At 38.9% G+C, this 20,981-nt stretch overlaps 1 protein-coding gene across 13 annotated transcripts in view; it reads left to right on the top strand.

The window, feature by feature from the left end:
- PPP4R1 (protein phosphatase 4 regulatory subunit 1) overlaps positions 1-20,981 on the top strand; it is a 283,628-nt gene that overhangs the window by 240,563 nt on the left and 22,084 nt on the right. For 12 of the 13 annotated variants that reach the window (XM_068192324.1, XM_068192314.1, XM_068192305.1 and 9 more), the window contains 6 exons: positions 778-884; positions 14,377-14,519; positions 15,894-16,040; positions 17,612-17,719; positions 18,441-18,506; positions 20,598-20,756. In XM_068192324.1, the coding sequence (XP_068048425.1) occupies positions 778-884; positions 14,377-14,519; positions 15,894-16,040; positions 17,612-17,719; positions 18,441-18,506; positions 20,598-20,756 (730 nt within the window). The remainder of the gene's footprint in view (positions 1-777; positions 885-14,376; positions 14,520-15,893; positions 16,041-17,611; positions 17,720-18,440; positions 18,507-20,597; positions 20,757-20,981) is intronic. The other variant, XM_068192343.1, reaches the window with a different exon arrangement.

Here is a 20,981-nt window from a genome sequence, read left to right as displayed (position 1 = left end):
TGCAACAGAGCCTCAGAGGACAAAATCCCAAATCTGACTATCTCATCACTCATAAATGAATCCATAGAAAATTTTCTTGTGCATTCGAAGTAGTAACTGAGTTGATTGACTTACTTCATGTTTTCTTAATGTTTGTACTTTGCTTAACGTATGTCTCAGGTACACAATGGGTTGGGTAGTACGTGCTGTTTTCACAGTATGTACCCACCGCTCACAGTACATACCCATAGCATTCAAATGAAGTTCGACTTCCAAATGTCAACCACCATTGGTTTAAATGTCAAGTATGACACCATTGGTATGAAAATCTTTGGCTTGAGTGTTCATGCTTTTGTAAAATAAATTCAGAGTTCTGTTTAAAAACATTTTAACAATACTAGTGTTACTTTGCTTTGTATGGAACAAATCAGGAACTTCATAGATGAGGATGGAAGGCTGATTCTGACTTCCTAGCATTCAGCTTATGTTTGCCCACTTAGTAGATGATTACTATTTCTGGTCTTGGTGGCTGGTTTCTCTTATCCTTGTAAATGAAAGGGATACTTTTAATGTTATATTTAAGGCTTACAATTCTTTAAGATTATGCCAGGTATCAGAAGTAAGAATTCCCAAAGCAGGACTAACTAAATTTACTATAATTTATAAATTAAATTTAAAGTGAATATGTATGAAATTCTATTTGGTGTAAGAAACTATGATTCTATGATTCACAACTTTTTGATTTAGCTGTATTTCTGGAAAAAATAATGCTGATTTTTAATCTTTCTTGTAAACTAGGCAAATGGTGGCTCGAAGTTTGCTGGACACTTTGAAGGAAGTCAGTGATGATGAGAGAGATTGTATTGCTGTGTTGGAGAGAATCAGCAGATTAGCTGATGATTCAGGTAGGTAGCACTAAGCATTTTACTGGGTTGATGTGGGAAAGTCAGAGCTGCTGAACCTGTGTTTAGCACAGAGGCAGTATGTTATTTCTCCAGTATTCAAAATAGACTTCTGCAAATTCAATAAAACAGTGTAAAATTTAATTTTTCTTATTCATCTCCCAAAGATGACTTTTTTCCCTACTATTTTCATCAACAGATTTACACCCCATCAAAATGTAGGACTGCAGCTTTACAACAGTACATTTTTTAGTAACTTTTATTACTTACTTTTGCTACTCAAAATATCTACGTGATTGTTTTAGATTTGTAGATCAAGAATAGTTTCTTTCCTTTAAAATAAACTTGGAAACCATCTGTGCAAAACTCCCATAAGTTTTGACAGAATTAAATGCTGAAGTTGTTCCTTTACACCCTTTTGGGCAGCCAAGTGTGCAGGTAAGAGAAGCGGCAAGAATTGATAAAGGTGCAAATATAGAATCAGAGAATGGTTTAGGTTAGAAGGGACCTACCATGAACAGGGACACCTCCCACAAAACCAGGTTGTTCAAAGCCCCATCTTGTCTGATCTTGAACACTTCCAGGGATGAGGTGTCCACAGCTTCTGGGTAACCTGTTCCAGTGCCTCACCATTCTCATAATGAAGACTTTCTGCTACCTGCCTTCTTTAAGTTTGAAGCCATTACTGTTTATTAAGTCACTACATGGCTTTGTAAAAAGTCTCTCTCTAGCTCTCTTTCAGGCCTCCTTAGGTACTGGAAGGCTGCAGTAAGGTCTCCTGAGAGCCTTCTCTTCTCCAGGCTGAACAGCCCCAGCTCTGTCAGCCTTCTCTCATAGGACAGATTTATCTCTCTGATCAGTTTCATTACCCTCCTCTGGACTTGGCTGCTACAGGTCTGCATCCTTCTTATTTTGGGGTCCCCAGAGCTGGATGCAGCACTCCATATGTGGTCTCACCAGACCAGAGGAGCAGAATCCCCTCCCTCATCTTGCTGGCCGATTGTGCTTTTGATGCAGTTCAGGATGTGTTTGGCTTTCTGGGCTGCAAGTGCATATTGCTAGGTCATGTTGAGCTTCTCATCAACCAACAGCTCCGAATCTTTCTCCTCAGAGCTGCTCTCAATCCATTCTCTACTAACCCTGCATTGGTACCAAGGTTTGTCCCAGCCCAGGTGCAGGACCTTGTTCTTGGCCTTGTTGAAATTCAAGAGGTTCACGTGGGCCCACTTCTCAGGTACATAAAGGTCCCTGTGTCTGCTGTCCCTTCTCTGCAGCATGTCAATCCCATCACAGAGCGTGGTGTAGTGGGCAGACTGCCTGAGGGTGCTCTCCATCCCACTGTCCATGTCACCCACCAGGATGTTGAACAGTGCTGGTCCCAGTATTGACCCCTAAGGAGCTCCAGATGTCACTGGTCTCCCCTTGGATATCCAACTGTTAACCACAACTGTTTGAGTGCAGCCATTCGGCCAGCTGTTTATCCACTGAGTGGCCATCTGTCAAATCTTTGTTGCTCTGACTTAAAAACAAGGACTTAATGAGAGAGTGTCAAATGTTTTGCATGAGTCCAGGTACATGATGTCAGTTGCTCTTCCCTTATGCACTGACACTTAACGCCATTATAAAAAGGCAACAAATTTGCCAGGAATGGTTTGGCCTTAGTGAAGTTGTGTTAGCTCTTACACATTACCTCCTTATTTTTCATGTGCCTTCTCGCAGTTTCCAGGAGAAGCTGCACCATGATCTTGCTAAGGCACCAAGGTGAGACTGGCCTTGTGTCTTCTTTTTTTCTCTTTTTGAAAATGAGGGGTTTGTTTTCCCTTTTCAGGTTGGTGGGTACTTCCACAGTTCTCAAATACAATGGATAGTGGCTTAGCCACTTCTTCCGCCAGTTCCCTCAGGACCTGCGGATACTCTGCATCAGGTCCTGTGAACTTGTGCACCTTCAGGTTCCTTAGACAGTCTTGAACCTGATCTTCTTCTGTGGGCAGTTCTTCATTCTCCCAATCCCCACCTTTGCCTTCTGGGACTCAGGAGGAGAACTTATCAATGAAGACTGAGGTAAAAACATCATTGAGTACCTCAGCCTTCTCCATGTTTGGGGTAACCAGGTCTCTCACTTTCTTCTAGAGAGGGCTCATATTTTCCCTAGTCTTCTTTTATCCTGGTGTACCTGTAGAACCTTTTCTTGTTGCCCTTGACATCCCTGACCAGTTTTAATTCTTTGAGGCTTTAGCTTTCCTAACCCAATCCCTGGCAGCTTGGACAATTTTTCTGTATTCCTCCTAGGCTACCAGTCCTTGCTTGCACCCTCTGTAGGCTTCCTCTTTTTCTCTTGAGTTTGTCCAGGAGCTCCTTGTATATCCATGCAGGCCTCCCAGTGTTTTTGCCTGACTACTTTTTTGTTGGGATGTTTTGCTCCTGCAATTGGAGGAGGTGGTCCTTGAATATTAACTAACTTTCTTGGGCACCTGTTCCCTCCAGGGCTTTATCCCATGGTACTCCACTAAGCAGATCCCTGAAGATGCCAAAAGTCTGCTCTTGAAGTCCAGTGTAGTGAGCTTGCTTGTGCACCCTCTTTGCTATGAGTAGGAGGGCTCTGTAGATCCAGTGTGTCTGTTGCTAATCAATGTATTGGGACTGCTGAGTGTTTGGAATAAAAGGCAAAAGCAAGAGAAAAATGAAAAACAAATATGAAAGAAAAGGAGTGCTTAAAAAGTCATGGGGAAGTGGATGAAGGAAAAAATTATGTGGACAGAGCTGTGACAAAATTCTGGCGTAAAGATTATGTAGAAAGAATTAAGGGCACGATTTCAAAATAGCTGATACATTTGACATACCAGAAGGAAGAAAGTCTAGCAACAGAACATCAGAAAAGGTCTGGCCATTTTTTTGTTATTGTTGATGTGCTATGGAGAGAAATTTGTATTAAATCTTGAATGATTCTTTCTTCTATTTAATATCTGTTGGTTTTTCTCCCTTCTTCTGGAACTGCAGAATATAATGCTTTCCAAGGGTAAAAATATATTCTGCTGATTTCTGTTATTCTGTCTTAATTTAAAATGCATGGTTTTATTTTTCTGAGGGAATGTCCTTGTTTAGCCAGGAAAAGTAGCCTGTTGTAAGCATTACATAATTGTATTGAGTACCTCTCCAAGGATTCTTTAAAAAGGAAAAAAAGTCAGTATTCGCTTACAATAAAATGTGTCTTTAATTGAGAACAGTGGCATGCTACTGTTTATAGAGTGCTTTCCTAGCAAAGCTCTGCTTCTGAAACCTGCATATACAGTTGCCTGTTTGTGTGGCCCTGTGAGCATTTTTGAGCATCAGAAACTTTCTGAAGCTCCACTTCAGTTTAGAAAATAGGACAGATGTGTCCAAGGGAAAATGGACTCTTGCAGCAACTTGTAGCCTTAGGCTTTTCATTGGTGACCAACTAAGTGTTTCAAATTGAAGTTTATTTAGGCAGAAGTGTAGTGGAAGCCAAGAGTTGAGCTCAAATCAATTTGTTGCCTTTAACAAGGGTGGGGTACATTTTTAGTCAGGGCTGATATTTTCTCAGCATCAGTAAAAGCAGCAGTTCAGGCTTTTCCTGCATTGTAGAAGTTGTTTTAGATCTGCCAAACTAGTAGTGCTGGATTCTGCAGCTGCCCCACAAATTAAATTTCTGCAAACTTAACTGTGAGTCTTGTGCCTCGAGCAGTTGCAGTATTGGACTTGGCTGGTTTCGGTAAGACAGGTTATTAGAATATCCTTGTGTTTTAAACCATGTGAAAAGTAATTAGGGAACTTGATCTGCTTTTTTTTTTCTTCTTAATACATGGGCTTGACTGTAATTCATATTGCAGCACAGTGGGTTTTGGGTTGGTGTTTTTTTTGCTTGTTTGGTTGGGGGTTTTTTGGCATTTTGATTTTGTTGCAGGGGTTTTGGTTTTTGTGTGTGTATTTTTAAGGTTGTTACTGTTAGACTTGTTAATTTTTGTCTTGCTTCTTGCCAATTACAGTATTTTTTTCCCAATTTGTCCATAAAACATAAAAGCCCCTGAATTTGGAATAAGAAAACATTGTAAAAGTGCCTGTGTGTTTTAACTTGCTTGGTTAGAGCAAGATGTTTGTATGGGTAGAGCTGTCCTGAAGTCAAACTTTCATATTTAAATGTCTAAATAAATAAAAATAAAAACAAACTTGGAAGTCAAACTAAACTATTATGAAGTACAAGTCTTTTCATTTCTAATTGTTGATGCTTGTTAGTCTTACGTCAGTTCTTTTAACATTTGGAGCTCTTTGTCTGCTCTTGTCAAATCAAGTCGCAGAAAGTGAAGCACTTTTACTTTTTTTTTTTCAGTAGTTGGTATAATGAGGTTGGAAATGAAGAATATACCCAGGATACACAGTATCTGTTCTCTTTCTGGGCTACTGATGCTGATTTCTGAAATAGAGGTACAGCAGTGAACTAAAAATACCAGCTATCCTAAAGTTGCCCAGGGAGTCCCCTGTCCTGTTAATACGATGCAATTTCAGAAGTCTTGTAGTTGGGTTGATGTTTTTCAGACATGGTTTTTGCTTGAAAAAGAATCAGTCTCAGGGTTTTTTAAAAATTATTTGGGTTTGTGGTTTGTTAGTTTGGGGTTATTTTTAGCTTTTTTCAGCTTTGTTTTGGTTGTTTTTAATACCTTTTAATAAGCTGGTGCTATGCTGAGACAGCCATTTCTGTGTTTAAAACCAGGAGAATTTCCAATCATTTTCATTCTTCATCTACTGTGATAAAACTTCAAGAACCTAAATGTCGTCTTGGTTGTGCTAAATACTGTTTTAATGTGAAATAAAAATAATCTTTACTAGAAAAATATCTGGGTCCAAATATGATAGTAGGATGGAAGAAAATTATGAGAGTATGGTTTGCTATGATTGATACATATATTGAGATACCAACTGGCTAGCCAAGACACAGTTTTTGAGGCATCATGGCAAAAGAAAGTATCAGCTCTAAAACTGGTTTTATAAAAGCTTTTTGTAAAAAAAAAAAAAAAAAATCTGAAAGAAATAGCTTTTGATGGAAACTCATGTGGACCCTTTGAGTAGAGTTGTAATGAATTGTATTTTGTGAAAGAGAGTTTTCATTACTATTGTGTCTGCACATACAAATGATATAACGTGTGCCTTCTCCTGACAGGGTAGTTTGGACTTTTTCTAATGAATTAGTTCCAGTTTACACTTGTAGCCTTAAAATCAATCACAACATCAAAATGTTGTGTTTCTACTGGAAAAAAATACCCACTTCAGGTGGTACTGGACATGAGCTGCTTCCAGTGCTAGCAGAACACAGGATTTGCTCTGCCCTGGTGTCATGTGCTGCTGTTGTATGTACATGGCAGCGCAGAAGAGCTGTTCCATGGAGAAAACCCATCAGTGGCATTTGGGGAATAATCCTCTGCCCCCAAGGCCCTTACTTGCTAAAGAAAGTTTTTCTCTGAATCTGAGTTTGTAAGACTTCAGTGTTTGTCTCCATTGCTGTAGTTGGATGTTGCTGTTAAATCTGTGATTCTTATGTAGAATTTGGGTATTTTTCAGTCCCAAACTGGACTTCCCTGCTGTCTTTGGTACCAGGTTTCCTTGAGTAGTGACAGTTACGAAAGATGTCTTGTACTGCTTTTGAATCTGCTGTTCAATAACTTTGTAATTTCTCTTTTTCTTTAGGGATGTTAGGTATGACTGGTGTCTTTGAATCTGTACAAGCCAAGAAGTAGTTGGGCATATAAGCTTAGTGCTTGGCAAATGTTAAATTATCCCCCATAAACCCTTGTTAGATGAAAAATGCTTATCTTTGTATTAAGATAGCTGGGTTTTCTTCATTCTCAAATGTGCACTAGTCACAGGCTTGTGAGAGCTTGAACAAGGGCATTATGTCTGAGTTATTGACTTAAGTAAATAAATATAATTCTATTTTTTTTTCTATCAGCTTGTGAGTGGCTCAGATGACACAAGATTTCATCATTGTGTGCTGAAGTTCAATTAACTGGCTTTGAAAGTTAGCCCTAGCCAGAATTACTGCATTATTGGCATTTTGCTTAGTGTGCAAGAGGCTCCAGAAGCTTTAAATTTTATTTTCTGAAGTTTCTTTAAAAGTGAAAGTCTGTATCTTTGTTTCTAAAATGCATGTGTAATGTAGCTTACTATGAAATAGATACACATATAAATACCTTCTTAAAAAATGTTGGGGGAAAATAAAATGACATCCTGAAGGGCTGGTGCTTATTTGTCTGAATATAGCCAACTAGAATGTTTTTCTTCTGAACAAAAAGTAATCTCTTTACTGCAAAGAATCAGTTGTAAATGCAGTTTCTAAAACAACCTGATTTTGTAAACAATTATTTGACTAATTGGTCATTAAATTTTTAAGCTCTATAATCAGCCTTAATGTGGATGGCCTAACAACCCTAATTACTTAATAGTTTGCTTAAATGGCTTTATTAATGTAGCTTCAATTACTACTGTTGGTATTTTGAGACATGCCAACATTACCTGTCAAACAGCACATACTGCAGCATTTGATTTAACAAAAATCTTCATATGTAAGCAATATTAATGGGAATGCTAATATTTGCCTTTCTCAGTTGCCAATACCTCCAGCTGCATTTCCTTCCCTTCCCCATCTTCATGTTTCAAGATTTTCCATACCTCATCTCCTACCTTGTGCTACGCTAAGAATTTTCTCCTCTGCTTGGTGTAAACTTCTTTTGCCTCTCTGTGCACCTGATGAGTGACTAACGGTGGCTTTACCCTCCCTCATTAGTCTGTGTTTCACTCCTTGCTCTGCCAGTCAGTAATGAAATCCATTTCTGGTTAGTAGGGGAAAAGAACCTGACTACTGAAGCAGCACATGTGTAAGACACATCAGCCTTTCTCCTGGGCTCCTAAGCTAAAAGGAATAGGCTCTGGCTGCGGGGTATTTCCACTTGTCTAGCTTTTATTTTATCTTCGAAAGAGGTAGGAAAGTCAGAAGGAAGGATGAAATGGGAAATGGTAGAAATAAAGGAGAAAACACGTATGTTTGTAGAAGGAAAAAAGGAGGGAAATGGAAAGTTATCTTTGGGGAAAGAAGAGGATAGATAAAGCTGTGTCAGGGGAGTTTTAGGTTGGATATTAAGAAAAGGGTGGCTGGGTGCTGGAACAGGCTCCCCAGGGAAGTGGTCACAGCACAAGCCTGACAGAATTCAATAAGCACCTGGACAATGTTCTCAGGCACATGGTGTGTCCCTTGGGGTGGTCCTCTGCAGGACCAGGAGTTGGACTTTGATGATCCTTTTGGGTCCCTTCCAACTCAGGACATTGTGTAAATTATTCTTTTATAAAATGGAAATATTGATGCAAAGCCATGCACTTACACCTTTCCCTGTTGCTCACAACCCTTAATAAGAACAAAGGGCAATATTATTAATATTCAGATGTACTTAAAACATTCATAAAAATTGTCAGTTAAAGCAGCTTTAATATCATCAGTGGTTGTTCTTCATATACAGTTTTACAACACAAAAACCTTACAACTCCTCACAAATGTAGTGGAAATTTGCTGCTTATATTTCAGAATGGTCATAGTGGGATAATGAAAGCACTGCAGACTTTTTTTTCAAATACTGTACGTAGCTGCAGAATAAAGCATTATGAAATAAATCTAGTTGTGGGGTGGCTCTGGAGTAATGACTTGATTTATAAATAGCTGGTCTGAAGCAATTAGTTGGTACTACACTGTGCAGTTCTAAAGTAATCCCTTTTTAATTTCCAGTATGCAGCTGATGGTGGTGCTTTACTTCCTTGTAGCTCAAGTGGAATACAGAGTGAACCGAAGCCTCAGCAGGATTGAAATAAACATTACACATTTATATATCCAAGCTGAGTGTATGTACTAGGAGTAGCCAAGTGAGCAGGCTGGCACTTTACATGAGAGATGGTGTCAGGTTTTAGGGGAAATTTGTTTTTTCATGGATGAAGCATAAATAGTTAATTACTTCTATGATTTTTGAGTCCGTTTAGGATATTGATATGAATGGTCATTTGTGAAATAGCTAAAACTGAGGGTTTGTTTGTGCAGAAAAAAGTCTGCCCAGGTTCTGGAGATGCTAATTTGAACATCTTGATGGTTTTGTGTGGTCTGGAAATGAAGAGAGGTAGAACTGTATAATTTTATTCTGGAAACTTCTTTTCCAACTTATTTAATGAACAGAAGAAATGGAAGCTATTTTCTTTCTTCTGTCATTCTGTTAATTTTGCTTGATTCCAAAAACTCAGTTCAGTGTAATTCTGTATCTAGATAATACACAAGATATGATAGAATGAAATAAAATGCCAATGAGTAAGGAAATCTAGTCTTTTATATTAATATTTATTTTCAAAGGTCTTCTTTTAACAAATTGCAAGGTTTCTTTTCAATAGATTGCTACTTTAAGGAATAGACAGGCTTTGTACTTTCAAGAGATAGTTTGAAAAGATCAGCATTTAAAAATACTTCCTCTACCAAACGGAAAAATACTGTTCGAGGAAAATGTTATGTAGAACCTAGCTGTACACAGAGATTTTTCCAGACTGCCTTAAATAGACACTCAACTTGAAGCAAAATTCTCCTCCTGGTTTGTTTATACTGAGTGAAAGCCTGGTCCTTGACTGTATTGTGCAGTGCAAAAAACACAGATTACAGACGTATTCCCCATCTGGATGAGTTTATGCTTTACGAAGCAACTTTTAACTGCTGTGCACTGTTCACTGTGTTGATAACAGCTGGTTTTGGCAGAGGTAGAGTTAATTTTCTTCATAGTAACTAATATTGGGCCATGTTTTGGATTTGTACTGGAAACAGTGTTTAAGCTACCTTAAATTTATAAGCACAGAACATAACACACAACAACCAGGGTAATGCTCAAGCCTTCACTGCGAATGTGAGGAATTCATACACCACTTCCCATGGGCAGGCAGCTGTTCAGCCATCCCCAGGAGAAGAGGGCTCCATCACACCTGACAGTAACTTGGGACCATAAAAACTACCATTCCAAACTTCCCCCTGTTCCTCCTTCTTCCCTCAGCTCTATGTGATCAGCATGACACCATGGTCTGGGGTGTCCCTGTGGTCAGTTGGGATCAGCTGTCCTGGCTGTGTTCCCTCTTTTTGCATCTCCTGCCGATTGCTGGTGAGGTGGGGTGAAAGGCAGGAGAGGCCCTGTCTCTGTGTAAGTGCTGCTCAGCAATAACTAAAACATCCCTTATCAGAACTGTTTCCTGCAAAAGTCAAAAACATGGCCCCGTACCAGCTACTATGAAGAAAATTAATGCTGTCCCAGCCAAAACTAGCACAATGACCTGTAGCTCTAAATTTGGTTTTAAACAACAGGAGGCTTAAAAACTGAAATGGCAGACACTGTTATGTATTGAAGCCTCCTGGAATCCCTGCTAGGAGCTGCCATCTGTTCAAGCGAAAGACAGAGCTGAGGAATAGATGAAGGGAATGAGAAAGCTCTCTGACTTCAGTGGATTTTTTTTGGCATTGTTGCTTGGGTCTTAAGGAAACATAATGCAAAAAAACACTCTCCTGTAACTGCATCAGACTGCAAGATTAGGCTCTATTCAGTACACACTGGAACATATGCTTCAGCCTTTGGAAGAATTGAGCTCTTATCTAAATTGGTAAGCTTAAGGTTCAGGTTCTTGCATAGCAGCAGTAATTCCCCAGAACAGCACAAATGCCTTTTGATGGCGAATTACGGTGTTGTGTTACACAGCCAGTTCCCTACACAGCACTCCTTGTTTGTTGTTTTGAATTAGGACCTTACAAAGATCCTAGAGCCACATACTTAAAAGTTAGGGAATGTAAGAACTAAGGTGACTTTACAGTTCTAATTCATTCCTGGGCATTAATCTTTCAAGTCTTTAATTGTGTTGTCTCATCTGCTTGTGTTCTTCACAAAGCCAGAGCTGACTTAGTAGCTCAGAAAGGGGCTCACTTTACATCTGCAGGTTGTTAGTATTGTTAGGCAGCTGACATAAGTGCTGCATAATAGATGAACCCTGTTCTGAAGGAAAAGGATCTTGTGGTTTTGGTATATCCTGCACTCTACTGGAGTGCTTCATAAAGAAATGTATGAAGTTGCAGTTTCACAGCAAACTTCATCAATCTAGGGAAAGGGAGTGTTGCCATTGCATTATCAGTGGACAAACTTCAGAGGTGTCAAAGAGGTATAGAAACCGTCTCTCCATTTTGAGTATCTGGTGTCTAAAGTATGTACACAGCTCTTGATATGCTTAATACAGAGTTCTTGTCAGCTTTGATTGCAGAGGTATTTCTTCAGCATCAAGACAGAGTTCAGACTGCAATCAAATGAGTAGTGTGCAGTTACTCTGTGAAGAGCTTGGCTTGAACATTTTGCGCAGCTTCACACTAGGCAAAGGAGTAAATTGGCTTTCTCAGTATTTTGCTTCTTCCCATCAGTTCTAGCACCTTCTTTTACCATTGCTTGCTTCCATCCTCAGACAGTTCTGATACTTCAGGGAATGGTGTGATGGATCAGGGAGATCAATATTAAGTGTCAGTTCTTGCTGTTTAATGATGCTGCTGTGGTGAGGCAAAAGCTGCATCAGCTAGATCAGTTCTTTGATAGGTTTATTGTCTGGCTGCATGAACAGTAGCATTGGCATAAATGGAAGCTGCAGGTTTTTTGTCTGGGAGGGTGGGAACTGCCCGAAGCAAATTTAGAAGCTATTTAAGAAGCACTGCTGCCAAGCATGCAGCCTCAGTCAGACTGATTTTGCTTACTCTCCCTCCCCTTTAACCTCTGCCCTCTCTCCTTCCCTTCCCCCAGTCATCTTCTGTGTGCCACAAGAAACAAGGCATGAGTCCTAAGGTGGAAGAGCAAGACCCTAGGGATAAGTCTTGTTACATAAGTCTCTTGTGCCACTCATGTCTTGGGCGTGTCTTGAAATAACAGCCTTCTGGGAAAGGTGGGCATGAGTTCCTTCAGCCCTGGCTTTGGGCACTGGTTCCCATTTCTTGTCCATCAAGTTCCCGTCCTCCTTGCCCAGCCTGATGGTTCTTTGTCTTGCTGCGTTTGCCATCTACACCCTTGTCAAACAAATTGCTTTTGGGAGAGGGGCTGTGTACATCCTGTTTGCAGAGATAATGTCTTTCTTTGTCTCAAAATGTACTCACCAAGGAATGACTCTTCATTTGTAGTTGCTCTGCTTTCAGTGGATACTGGGCAGTTGCAAATGGAGGGTGCAAGGCTTCTTTAACTCAGCCACCTTTGGATGGGTTGTCACACAGGTGGAGAAAAACACATTCTTGCGTCAAAGATGACATGTGAGAGGACTCCTTTCTCAGGCACACTTCAAGCCCCTCTTCCAGAACTGAAGAAGCCAGGCCTTGTCAAACAAAAGGACCAGAACTGAATTAAATGCAGGAAGAAAATAGATATTTTTGCCATCTTGACTCTTGAAAGCACCCAATCTACTTTCGTTGATCCCTCCACACTACCTCATCCTAATGAACAATTGCACCTTCTCTTTCTTGTGTTCTAAGGACTGCTCTGGCAAATTTTTATAAGGAAGCAAAAGATGAGTTACTATGATAGGAATATTGTCTGTCTTTGCATTAGTATGATATGGAAACTTCAACTTTCGGAATTAATAATCTCATTAACTATTAGTTTGTCCTAGTTCAGCATTTTGTTAAGGTGTGAATTTTTGTTAGATCTACTAAAACTTGCACATAGTTTGTATAGTGTTCTTAGGGATCTGACTTCTTCAATGTGAACCTCAGGATGCTGGTGTTGCTCTTGGAGTTAAACCTGAACATGTTTCAGAACATCTGAAGTTTAATTAAAAATGTTTTTCTCCTGTGTGCTCCTGATAACATTTGGGAAGAGATGCAGAGCAGATTGGAAGACGTTTTTTAGTTTATTGTCATGAACAGCAAACCTATACAATATTGATTTCTCTGAGACTTCATTTTGTATTCTGCAACTTGGTCAGCAACTCATGAACTTTCCAGAGCATCCCTGGAAGTGTTCAAGGCCAGGTTGGATGGGGCTTTGAGCAACCTGTCTAGTGGAACCCCAGCCCCCAGGGGTTGGAACTAGATGATCTATAAGGTCCCCTCCAACTCTGATTTTGGTGTGTTTTTCTATAGGAAAAGTAATTAAAGTCTATAATGAAAGAACTGGAGCCCATAGGCATTTAATTACTTTGTGTGCAGTGATCTTTTCTGTTCTCATTGTCCTCAGTGAAGAAAAGACTGCACACAGCAAGGGACTTGCTTTGTCTTTGTTATGTTTTATTCAGACCCGAGTTTACACTTGTAGCCAGTGTTCAAGAAAGCCAAATGCTGCACACATTTGCCATGTTACATACAAATGCATGTTGGATGCTTCTGTTTAACAAAAGGTTGTATTTTTGATAAATTGTGTTAATTACAAGTATTCCAAGGAAGATGGTTCAGGTTATACCATTAAGTTTTACCTGAACAACTTTTAGGTAAAAATTCAGCAAGGTGAATACTGTGACATAAACATCTTATTATTTAAAATATTGTAAATCAAATTAGTATAATTTGAGAGTAACTGATGTTATGTCTTTTTGTAAGTAATCAGTAGACTAGACCAGTGGTAACTGCATATATCAGCAAATCCTGAGAGAGCAGAAGTACTTAGTTCTGATTTTTTTTTAATCCCCATGGAGAAGTTAGGTACGTAATAAGGTTATGCTTCTTAAATTGAATCTGTTTTTCTGATAGTTGGAATTAAATCTACATCTGAATTGTTTCTCTTGCTTCTTCTCTCATCCCCCAGATATATGTGCATATTCTGTGGGGATTAGGATTCATCCAGGAAGTGCGCCATTTCTTGAATTTAAAAATTGAATTAAATATTTTTTAAATAATCACCAACTTTGGTGAGAAACACATCTCAAAGGTTTAACAGAAGCAGCTGGAAAGATGCAGGACCTTTTCCGTCTGACAATTACATCAGTAGCATTAAAAAGCAAAGAATGAAGAACAGCATCCATGGTTATGGCTGGTTGTCCTGCTCAGTGGGATCTTTCCCATCTGAGGGGCCATGGGCCAGACTCCTCCTCAGTTCCTTTCTTCTCACAGTGGTGCCAGCTCTGGGCTGACTTTCAGCATAGGAGGTTTCTGTGAAGTAGTTGATGCTTGTAGGGAGTTTGGACAATTCTGATACTTATAATGTTTGATTGCTGGCTGACTGTCTTACTCCTCTTCTTTTTTATTACTAAGAGTGTGAGATGTGACTTTTTAGTAGTTCGGCAGCACAGAGTGTAGTTTTATCTGGTTTTGTAAAAAGATATCAAAATGGAACTTGACAAACACACTGACATGAACAGTTGAGAGCATACTTTGTATGTAGGGTACTGTAAGAAGCTTACTCTGGCAGGATCTGGGAGCATGCTTGTAAACATATATTGTGACATTTTTTTGGTTTTGTTTTGACCCTTACAGAGCCAACAGTGCGGGCAGAACTGATGGAACAGGTGCCTCATATTGCTATGTTCTGTCAAGAAAACAGACCTTCAATCCCTTATGCTTTCTCCAAATACCTACTACCAATTGTGGTGCGATACCTCGCAGACCAAAATAACCAGGTACGTTTCTTGCAGGAGTAGTTTACTAGCTGGTGAAATACTGTTGTGATGCCAAATTATTTAAATTTAGCATGGTACAAGTGTGTTATATTTTGGGATATAAGGATTTCGAATGGACATGAAATATGTGGTACTGTGAATTTATTTAAAGAAAATACTAAAGAAAATATTTTAAAGAAAATGTAATGACGGTTTTTACATCGAATGTGTTCTGTCCTGATTTGGGGCCTTTTATCTGATATTGTATTCATATGACAAAATTAGTCATTTAGACAAGGTTACAAAATTTAAATTCTGGCAAAAAGGAGCGGTAGTAATGAAAAACTGAGTCTTTTGTATAATTCAGTTTTTAAACACCATGATGTACCTTCATTACCAGTTATTTGTATATCAATCCAATAAATGCTTTGGATTGAACTCATGTGGTTTGTTCCTCTGCATGTATCAGTTAGCTTGTCCAAAGCTTTCTTGAGGCTTCTCCAGTCATTTCAGACTAGACTAATGCTAGTCAATACATTATTTTCAGTATTTTAGGCCTTTTGAGTCTGTCACTTTTTACTTGCCCTTTTCAAAATGTACATAGTTAAAAATAACTACCCAAACATATTTTTCTTAGTAGTTGTTTTGCTAATTCATGTATAATACAACAGCCCTACTTTTGTTTGATGTTCTCCTGCTAGAAGATTCAGTGATTGTTTTCATTGTGTTAACAGCTGTTGAATAGTTCATTGGACTGCAGATCTCTGAAACAAAGAGCTCAAAGGTTTCCAAAATTGCTGCATTGCAGTATATGTAGTCTCTTACTGTATGTAATGTTTTCTCATCTGGTGATATTACTCCATTTAGAGGCAGGAATTAGCAAACTATGAAGTCAATAATGGGTATCTTATTTTTGCACTTTTTTTTTTTAATGGGACTGAGTAGAATTGTGTCTCAGAATTTAAAAGCATTGGAAATAAACACAATTTTTCCTTGCCAGCCTATTTCTTGTTAATCTCAGAAAAAGAGGATTTGTTTCATAAAATTCATCTTCCTTAGAAATCTGTTACTCTGCATTAATTGTGCTGCTTTTTCTTAACGCATTTGTATGACGTTTGCCATGATTGCTCTTTTTGACATTGAAACAAATAGTGCATGAACCCAAGAAACACCTGCACATTGTCAGCTGAGGCAGGTATCCACCACCATACTTCCCAAAATACGGGAGAGCAAACATGAAGTGCTTGCAACAGCCCTTGCAGAGCACTTGTCGTCTCACTGTGTGCAGTTAGTACTGCTGTGTGTTGGTATATAGTTACAGCTTCCAAAATACAGGACGCATGTATTTCAACAAATAAAACTGTCTTTGGTTCAATTTTTGTCTTTTTATGGCAGGTCAGAAAAACAAGCCAGGCAGCGTTGTTAGTGCTGTTGGAGCAAGAACTCATTGAAAGATACGATGTGGAGACCAAAGTGTGCCCTGTGCTGATAGACCTGACAGCTCCAGACAGCAACGACGATGTGAAGACAGAAGCTGTGGCTGTAAGTAACAGCAGTGCCAAATCACACAGCCAAAAGTTTGCCTGAATGCTTAATAGTGCAGTGGTGGTGGTGTGTTTCCAAGTTGCACAGCCATTACTAAAGAGAAAATGTTATATCCCCTCTCTGTAACAAATCTGTAACTTCTTCTGTGCTGTGTCAGTACTGTACACTCTGATCAAGTTAAGATTTAAATTCAATAATTTACATATGCTATTAAAAAAAAAACCCAGCTGGACAAGACAGTGTTTATTGACTCCTAAAGCATCTGCTATGTTGGCTTGTTAGTGTTTTGAATGTTTGTCTGTTTATTTTATGGGAGTTTGAATTGCCTGTGTGGAAAATTTCCATCAGTTCAAAAGCTTTAATGTCTCAGTTCTGTTGCTCCTTGCTGTATGTCTGTTCTCTTTATTGATTTTTTTGTGTTTTATTGGACAAAGTAATAAGCATCTGAGTTGATTAACTCATGGTTGGTTGGTTGGTGGTGGTTTTTTTGCATTAGTCACAACTTTTATAATTAAAATGTATGTGTTGAATTAAAATAGTAAGCAGATTAGTTAATTTATAATGGAGAAATGGCAGATGTAGGCCCTTTTGTTTCCCTTTTTTATTGCAATTTATATTGATGCTTTCTGCTGGGTGAGTTTTTTTTTCTTTTCTTTTTGCTCAAGAGAGACCTCATTTAATATTTTACTTTCATGCAGTGGCTGGACTAATGAACAATAAAAAGGCTCCAGCACTGTTGCATTTGGCACCAAATTTCTAGTGCTTCTTGATGAAGCTTACAATTACATAAGGGAATAAAGTATAAGCAGATTAGTTTTATCTGCTGTCATGGTTTTGAAGGTATTGAAACTTGACAGAAATTTCTGTACTTCATCAACCTCCTAGAGGTTAGAAAAGCCATCATTTGTTATTGATGGGGAATGAATGTAAATTGTTCGACTGACATGAGTGGGAATGGTAAATGTAAAATTCTTTTTGCTTTTTAGAGCTATTTTTTTAAGCTTCAGTAAAAATTAAAATGAAAGAGCAGTTAGAAGGAAGAGTTCTTTTTTTTTTTTTTGGTGCTACGTTTCTTTGGGAATTTTATGTTTGGGAGTTGCATATATGCAGTGTAGTGTTGTAATTAATTTAAAACCATACAGGACTCAGAAGTCTCTTAAGCATATTAATTGTCAATAATTTTCTGTTAATTGTACAAATATACATTTTGTATTGAAGTAGTAAAAGAATCATGAACTTTTTTTTCTTTAAGGTCTCTTGGGTAACATAGAATAATTTCTAAGAGCCTGGTTATCTTTGTTAGCTGGGAATTTGATTAGGTTTATTGGAAGATCAATGTCACCTTCTACACCTGTGTCGTGTCATGACAAGGAAATGTGAAACACGGTTCTTTGTAGAAGTGGCCAAACCTTTTCTGTTCAAATGGCATTTTGTTTTCAATATTTTTCACAGTTTTCAGTAAAATTATGTTCATCAGAATGGAGAGTAGATGTAAAAATTCTCTGTTTAGCTGACACAGAATGGTGTGTTGTGCAAGCATCTCTGATTAGTGTCTTTCTTGTCATTAGATTATGTGCAAAATGGCCTCCATGGTTGGAAAGGACATCACAGAAAGACTTGTGCTTCCCAGGTTCTGCGAGATGTGCTGTGACTGCAGGATGTTTCATGTTCGTAAGGTATGAATTGTGAGCATCTGGTCTAGATTATCTGTGAAAAAATGTGTCATGTGCTTGGAACTTGCATGTGACTAAGAAACTTTCCTGGTAGATCTCATTTGTGACATGTATAAATGAAAGCTGTGGGGGTTTTTGTATCTTGCATTTCCACAAATTTTAATATTTGACACTGAGGATTTTTTTTCCAGCATCGCTACTCTTATTACTAGAAACAAAGAAAGAATCTGCTTGTCCTTATGCTACAGATAGCTGCAGTGTGATTGGGCATTTGTCCTTATGATCATGTTGGTAGCCAAGAAAATGTGAAGCATCTGTGGCTGGTAAAGTGTCAGCCACCTGAGCTCATATCTCTGTGTAGTATTTCATCATGATGTTTAGGTGTGGACGCTGCGCTTTGGTCTCATCCTGGCATTGAATAGCTTATTTTCCTTGGTAGCTGCATGTGTTCTTTAATTTGACAGCACCTCAAATACATTTTATCCTCTTTTCTTTTCATTTACGTTCTGGGGTTTTTCTATGATTAAAAAGACTGACTAATTTTTAAGAAAAAAAAAATTATTTAATTTTTAAAAACCATGGAAAGCGATGGAATGGGAAAGTAGCTCATAATGAGTTTGCACCAAAACACATTTTTCTGATTTTAAAAGGTTTTTTTTTTTCCCCTTGGATTTCTCTGTATTAAAACTGTGGTCTTCTTTATTTCTTGCATTCTGTCTGCAAGGTATGTGCAGCAAATTTTGGAGATATCTGCAGTGTGGTTGGACAGCAAGCCACCGAAGAAATGCTGGTAAGCCATTTCTTAAAGGGTTTTTCTTAATACAATTCAGGAATGGAGCCAGACAAGCTACAGAAGAAGGGCAGTTCATGAGAGATTGCAGATACAGGGGAGCATGGCAGGGGGATAAAGTGCTGGGAATGCTGAGGCTTATGTATTGATTTAATTTCTTCAAGTCAGTTTTCCTCAAACAGCCTTCTGGAAAGGAGGGAAAGAGAAAGTAAAGTAAGGGAAATAAGTGAATCTCAGAAATAACAAATAACATAAAGGAAAGAGAGACAAATTCAAAACGGAAAAGCAGGGAACTGGATGGAGTGGTGAGAAGAGGATCCTTAACAGTGCACACATTCCCATGATGGGTCTGGGGAGCTCTAGTGGATGTTGATAGATTTGGAGATGTGACGAGGCTAGGGAGCAGAAATCAGCGTGGCAGGCTCTGGGATCCCTCTTCAAGCTTTCTCCTCTTGGGAATGTGGACGGTGAGCTTGCTGAGGGCCAGCAGAGGCTGATGAATCAATGCCCTGAATTAGTGAGGCACTTACATGGACAGAGTGTAAATGCAGGCATGACTTCAGCCAGAGGGTCTGCAGCTTTTTGCAGTGGTGTTGGGACAGGTAGGCCTATTGTGGCTCTCAGGTCGTTTCTTATGCTCTTAAAGCATTTGCTGCATTTTCTCTAGCTGTTGAGTGATTCACTATGTCATTTGGTAGTGAAGTTAAGTTGTGTGGATTTGCATCCCATGTGCTTCCTGATTTGGGATGGAAATTGATTTCTCTCACACAGCTGCCTTTTTAGTGATTAGCGTAATGAATTTGGATTAAAATTTTTTAGAGGGCGCACTTAGACTACTATGAAATAAAAAAGTGATGATTATTTCATTTGAAAGCAGTAACATGTGGCAGGACAGCTGGGGTTCTCTTTCTATAACAGAAAATGCCATTTTCTGCTCTTCTTGGATTATTGTTAGGAAAAAGGAGGGGTGTAAAAAGCTGAATGATAAAACTTCATTTTTTAACCTAAAAGCATTTTTTAATTAGAGGCAAAGTCCAGAATGCTTGGCTGCAGAGAGTAGGAACAGCTGAACATCAATTACTGAACAAGGCTGTAGCAACAGCCATTGGATTACTTGTGTTTTGTCACTGTGCCTGTTGCAAACCAAGGCAGTTGTGCCTCACTTGCACTCTGTCCACCCTTACTGATACTGTGTCCAAAAAGCCCAAGCACCTGAGCACCTTCAAAATGCTTCAGTTTTATTAGTAAAACCACTGCTCTGTTCAAACATGTTTTCTCCTGAGCAAATGCAGTCTTTCTCTCATTCCCCTGTTCCTCTTGCAGTTCATGTCCTGCATTGTAGATAGAGGGTGGCAGAGGTTGATAAATCTAACAATGAGAAGTGTAGGTAGAAAAGGAAGTTTTTTTCTTTCTGAAGATGCTGTTCATTGCATTTCAGTACGAATCTTACAAAAAATCTGAAGTGGTCTTTGATAGGTAAAATGTTAGTCATAGAATCAAAAAATGTTGAGGTTTGGAAGGGACCTTAAAGATAATCTAGTTCTAACCTCCCCTGTCATGGACAGGGATGCCTTCCACTAGATCAGGTTATTCAAGACCTTATCCACCTGGCCTTGAACACTTCAGGCTTGAGGCATCCATGATCTGCCTGGGCAGTGGGTTCCAGTGCCTTACCCTTGCAGTAAAGAATTGCTTTCTAATAATGCATCAATATTATATTTCTTGTCCCTGCTTTAACAGAATGGTGTAGACATGAGGTCTTGTCTTGCGATAGGTTTGTTGGTCTTGGGGGTGTATTTGAAGTTGGGCTTTTTGGGGATATTTTTTGGGTTATAAATCAGTCTTCAGAGTTAGTACTTGCTTGCTATTCTCCAGACAGGTGAATTTTTCTTATCTCTATCCGTAAGTAATATGAAAGCAGCACATTACAAGCTACTGAATGTGTGTTCTTTGTCTTGCAAATGTTAAACTGTGCCATCTGAGTATGAAGGTGGACAACCAGGTAAAGAAAATGAATGTGAAAAGAGAACTTGTTTTGAAACAAGTGCTGCTGATTAAGACTTGCAAACTCACTTGCTATATTCCTAACAGCTGCCGAGGTTTTTCCAGCTCTGCTCTGATAATGTGTGGGGAGTTAGAAAAGCCTGTGCTGAGTGCTTCATGGCAGTTTCTTGTGCAACATCACAGGAAGTCCGGAGGACAAAATTATCAACCCTTTTTATTAATTTGATTAGCGATCCTTCACGATGGGTAAGAATTGCTTTTTATTTTTTGAATAGCTGTTGTATTTGAAGGATTTTACTCCAGTACTCTATATAGAACTTCTCATGGGTGTGGGTAATCTAACCTGTTCCATGCACTTCAAGCAAAATTGTTTTTAAACTGGTTAGTTCATTGGTGGGTGTAGAGAGTCCCTGCAGCATGTAAGGAAAACTCTCTCAGTGGAGTGACTTTTTTTAACTGCAGAATTGCCTG

The sequence above is a fragment of the Anomalospiza imberbis genome, chromosome 1, assembly GCF_031753505.1.
Source record: "Anomalospiza imberbis isolate Cuckoo-Finch-1a 21T00152 chromosome 1, ASM3175350v1, whole genome shotgun sequence".
Classification (NCBI taxonomy): domain Eukaryota; kingdom Metazoa; phylum Chordata; class Aves; order Passeriformes; family Viduidae; genus Anomalospiza; species Anomalospiza imberbis.
This window is presented reverse-complemented; position numbering and strand designations above follow the sequence as displayed.